General features: G+C 35.4%; 1 protein-coding gene and 1 long non-coding RNA gene across 3 annotated transcripts in view; one reads left to right on the top strand and one right to left on the bottom strand.

Moving 5' to 3' along the window:
- Positions 1-440, bottom strand: part of LOC106867843 (tuberin) — a 133,558-nt gene extending 133,118 nt beyond the window's left edge. The window contains exon 1 of one of the 2 annotated variants that reach the window (XM_014912876.2): positions 209-440. In XM_014912876.2, the coding sequence (XP_014768362.1) occupies positions 209-346 (138 nt within the window). In that variant the 5' untranslated portion in view covers positions 347-440. The remainder of the gene's footprint in view (positions 1-208) is intronic. The other variant, XM_014912877.2, reaches the window with a different exon arrangement.
- Positions 441-747: 307 nt separating this feature from the next.
- Positions 748-3,899, top strand: LOC106867844 (uncharacterized). The gene is made up of 2 exons (XR_001409190.2): positions 748-1,042; positions 2,804-3,899. It is a non-coding gene; the product is annotated as an uncharacterized LOC106867844 (long non-coding RNA).
- Positions 3,900-5,385: the final 1,486 nt, after the last annotated feature.

The raw sequence follows: 5,385 nt of genomic DNA, 5'->3' as shown, positions 1-5,385 counted from the left end.
ATATATATATATATACATATATATATATATATTCATACATATATGTGTGTGTGTGTGTGTGTGTGTGTGTGTGTGTGAAACATACACACAGTATATATATATATATACATACATACATACATACATATAGCACATATACATACATGTATGTATGTATGCATGAACATGTAATAGTGATGTCGGTATGATGACGGTATAAAGATCTCACCTGCAGAATGTCAAAAGTAAAGACAAATTCTTTTTTCACTTCAGATTTCTGAGCGGCAGGGGGTGATCTGTTGCGAAAATTGAACAGATTCCTGAATTTGTCTTTGAATTTCTCCTCCGACTTGCCTGGTCGTGACATCTTCGCTCATTCTCTCTCTTTTCCTCCGCCTACTCCTCCTACTCCTCCTACTCCGGCAGCAGCAATCATATCAGCACGTGACACTAGCCACCACAGATCCCTTGCATCAGCGATAAATACAGCCAAACTGAGAAGCATGCCATTTCCAATTTTTCTCCTTCAGTTTTATTCCTTTAATTATTTAATCAATTTGAATTTTTTTTTTCAGATAATTTCTTCATCACAAAAAAATTCTACTTAAATATAAATCCATAAAATTACATTACAATATATATATATATATATATATATATATAATATTCATCTACTTTTTACCTATCATATCGCTTTCTTTTTTGTTTTCACTTTTATTCATTACTTTTCTGTTTTCTTTCACTTTTCTCTTCTTTTTTTTCATATTCAATCCATTTGATTTCATACTTTCGTTCTCACTCTCTATCGCTTTCTTTTACTCTCCCCCCTCTGTATATCTCTTTTAATCCCTCTTTTCCAATCCACATGATGCGACTCTCGTTCTACAACAACTACATAAGCGACACTTGTCCTTGACCTTATTACTATTTCTGCCAGTTTCCAGTTGTTCGCCTGTGTCGTTCATTTATTTAGTAGTTCTCTCTTTTAAAAAAAATACTTGCTGTTTTCTTGACGCCACTATTTCTTTTGTTCTGTGCCAGCTCTATGAATTGATGTAGAAAGGTTGTAAACATATTTATATGCTTAAATATTCGTCTTTCATGCGTTATTCATCTCGTTTTCAACTTTTTATGTGCCACTTTCCGCACACTCCGTCTAAATTTATCTACACATACACACACACACCTACACATATATCGATAAATACCACACACATATATACACATTCATAGTCACTCCATACACACATAATATATATATGTGTGTGTATATGTATGTATATATACACACATTCGTTCACTTAACATCCATACATTTTTGGCAAATATCTATTAATAAGCATTGAAATCCATATGCTTTTCAGCAACAGTTTTGTGACTGTATATAAATATTTTGGATCACTTAAAAAGTAATCTGAAGGGAGAAAATCACTTAGATTTTAAAGTAATATATATATTATTGCTTGTACTTCTCCCCCTCCCCCTTAGCTCGTCAATTTCTGTACACTATATTGATGATAACTTCCGATCAACTCTCTCTCAGCGAAAACTTTCCTTTCGATGTGAAAGTGAGGCTGCACCAAACTCGGTCTTACAGTTGTTACGATGAGTAAGCTTTTTGCAATGTTAGAAATTGGTCAACTGATTCCTCTTTCTGTACGAGATGAGGATGAAATGCTATTTGGAATGAAAGTGAATTTTACTGGATTACTTCACAGTAGATTAAACGTTAATTGGAGTGATGTGTTTTATGTCGCGTAAACTATTGAAAAACGGTCACGGATTTGTATACCTGTAGTATATATATATATATATATACCGATGTGTGCGTTAGTTGGTGGTTAGGCTTGATCAAGTAAACCGATGATCAAAAGCATCCTTGCTGTGACAATCTCGTCTTTTTTTTTTAGGCATGTCAAGGACTACATTATGTAACATGTTTTTCTTAAGACAACTGGAAATTATTTGGAAGACAGTTTGGCTGCTAGAGTGCCCACGTAAAAGCTTTTTAGCTGGATCGTCCCGTGACGGGGGTGTGTAATAAAAGCTTTCTTGATGTAGGTTTGCTTTTTCTACATACGCAAATGTTCAGTAGACATTTGATAGAATACGCAAAATTAAGAAATGCTTTGTTAAAATGTTTAGATACTGTCTTAAACGAATACACAAACTTTTGATATAGTATTATTGTAATATAAATGAATTGATATTTAGTTTGAAATGTTATTTGTCTTTAACTCTACCATGTGTAACAAGATTGTTTTCCTTTGACAAATGCCCTCCTTGCACGTGTTGTTTTCGTTGGCACTGTTTTTATAAAATACGGTTTCTGACAGATGACCAAAGTTTTATCGTCACAACAAAAAATCGTTCAATTACATCAAAATTTTATCTGACTGGGTTACACTTGTCTTACATCCCGTTGATGGTTACATATTGACAGTTTCTGAACACTCGTCCCTTCTACTTGAGCAACGGGGATGCGCAAGGCACCTTTCATTTGCCAGGCGATCACACTACCAATTTCATTTAATGGTCATTTGCCTACCTAGAAATAGCAGCCAAAAGTTTGTCACACTCTATCGCTTTAAACAAAGAAGTAAAAATGACATGTTGGTTAATGGTGTCTGAGATAACTATGTCTGAAAATTAGGCTTGTCTTGGCTTCTAATGTAATTTCATTTACTTCTAGGTTGCTTTGTAGAAATACAGGGTCTCCACAAAAACACTCCCTGGTTCCATGACGCTATGATATCTAAAGTAATTCACATATATTGATAAATATGGTGTCCACTAATTCCCTAATACTTGCTTTTATTTTCAGGTGACTTTCCATCTTTGACGTGAACGCAAGGATATCCAAGATGGCCGCCACCCCACAGCAACGCAGCTGGTTTGTTCTGGAATTTGAAAGTACAGAGTGTTGTGACCGTGCAACGTGCTTTCAAACTCAAATACCATGTGAATCCACCTACACCCAAGTCCATTCGGAAATGCCACGACGACTTTATTGAGAATGGATGCATCTGTGATCGGAGAAAGGGACATTCAGGCTGACCACTGGTCTCAGAGGAAGTTATCGATCAAGTTAGAGGAGTATTTTTGCACAGGCCCAAGACGTCAGTACACAGAGCTAACTAAAAGTTACAGGTCCCCATAAGCACAGATCTTACACGCCTACGGTTTCACCCTTAGAAACTGCACTTAGTCCAAAACCTACACTTGGAAGACAATGTGAATTGAATTTTGTACGAATTTCCAGGCATTAATGGAAAATGACGACAACCTGCTGTTGAAGATCATTTTCGGTGATGAGGCGACATTCCACTTAAGGTCAATAGGCATAATGTGAGGATACAGGGGAGTGAAAATTCATATGTGACCCTGGAAAGTGATTAAGACTCTCCCAAACTTAATGTGTTTTGTGCTGTCAAAGCAGACTGTGTATGGACCTTTCTTCATTCATGAACGAACTGTTACTGGTTAAAGTTACCTGGAGATGCTAAGCAATTGGATGTTTCCATGCTGAGGGTGGTGACCACTTTTTTCAGCAAGATGGTGCACTGCCATCTCCCTGTCAGGAGATTTCTCAATGAGCACATGCCAAACAGATGGATTGGCCATGCTGGAAGTGATGACAAGATGTTCTGCAAGTGGCCCGTGAGGTCACCAGACCTAACTGTTTGTGACTTCTTTCTTTGAGGATACATAAAGACCAAAGTTTACATACCCACACTTCCTGCAACCTTGGATGAGCTAATAAATTGTATCACTGAAGCACTTTGCATGATCACTCTGGGTATGCTGCAGAGAGTCTTGACTGAGCTAGATTATCGCATCAAGTAACCAGAGAGGTGCAACTGTAGCTACTAGTTGTGAAAGAATATTACAATAAAGTTACATATTATATTTGTTTGAAATCTGGGAGCGTGGACACCCTGTATATAAATCGACCTTGGTACTTTGTTTTGTCCATGAAAGATAACAAAATTAATTTGGGGGCATAAAGGGCTGTAATTATATATGTTCAACACATTGTCTGACTGTTCTGTCAAGCCACTGTTTGTCATTCTTAGAATGGTTTTATATTCAACAACTCTTAATTCTCTAGTCATTATATGGATGCAATGATGTGTCTTTCCATAGCCTAAATCTTTTGAAGCACGTAATCAAAATAGAGTAACTCGACTTATTTTAATATCTAAAGCAAAATTCATTCTATTCAATATTCTTCCTTTGGATACTTTGTTACGTCCCTTTCACACTCTGAATTCAAATCCTGTTTTCTGGTGGGAGGTGTGGTGACCAAGTATATATTTGTCAAATACTACATATAATCCTTCCAAGTTCAATTTTATCTTTCATCATCCTTCAGGGTCAATACAAAATAAGGCACCAGTCAAGTGCTGAGGTCGATTTAATATTTTCTATAACATATGCTCAATATGAGTCGAATTATAGAAGACAAAGACTATTCTTCCAACAAAATGTATAGCACTGTAGAGTCTTTAAAATCCTCTTATTTTATTATTAGAGTGATTGGTTACAGAATCAGTAGATGTTTATATATATCAGAGATTATAATGCTTGCTTGCGTTCTCGTTCAAATCTTATTGAGTTCAAAATACCATGGGAGAAGTGCAGCCAAAGTTAGAAGTGTCACCTTTTCTTTTGAATTTATAATTTTAGGGGAAAAAGAAATGCCCTTCCCGAGAGTGTTTCTGTGATAAGTAAGGTTAAATAACTTCAACCAAGAATACTATCAGATTTTTCAATTCACTTTATTTTAACTTGACTACAAATATTACAATGTAAAACAGTCAAAGCAGTGAATAAAACATGATTGCAGGTCCAAGACGGGCTAAAATTAGTGTCAAAACATCAAAGATTCCTTGCAATTCTCATAATTGGAAACAACAGCAAAAACTAATTAAAAAAACATGAGCAAAATTTCTATCTACATACAGTGATACGTACAAGACAAGAGCTAGAATCCTGTTTCTAAATACCATTTATATGATCAGCACAGGTATTACATGATTCAGTGAGCCACTTGGATTTGATAGTTTCACATTTGTTGTCAGAGATACTTTGGATTTTTTGTGTTATATATTTTTTTACGAAGTTATGAGGTGGCCACTTCTAAAATTTGTTTTTGTGAATGAATATCGTAAATTTTGTGCTGTAATATCATTTGCTGACATCAGATTTTTAGAAAATCTTAAATTTATTGCTGATTATGTGAATTTTAATGTTCTTTCCTAGCCTTTGCAGACACTCTGTGAAAGAAACTAGACTTTTGCTTTTCTCACCAATAATTTAAAGGTTTTGAAATCATCTGTGGGTTGACATCTTGCAATGATCAGTTAAGTGCTGAAAATAAGATGACAGTCTGTTCTTTTCTTG

This window comes from Octopus bimaculoides, chromosome 10, assembly GCF_001194135.2.
Source record: "Octopus bimaculoides isolate UCB-OBI-ISO-001 chromosome 10, ASM119413v2, whole genome shotgun sequence".
Lineage (NCBI taxonomy): Eukaryota > Metazoa > Mollusca > Cephalopoda > Octopoda > Octopodidae > Octopus > Octopus bimaculoides.
Note: the sequence above shows the minus strand (reverse complement) of the source record. Positions and strands in the feature narration are given on the sequence as shown.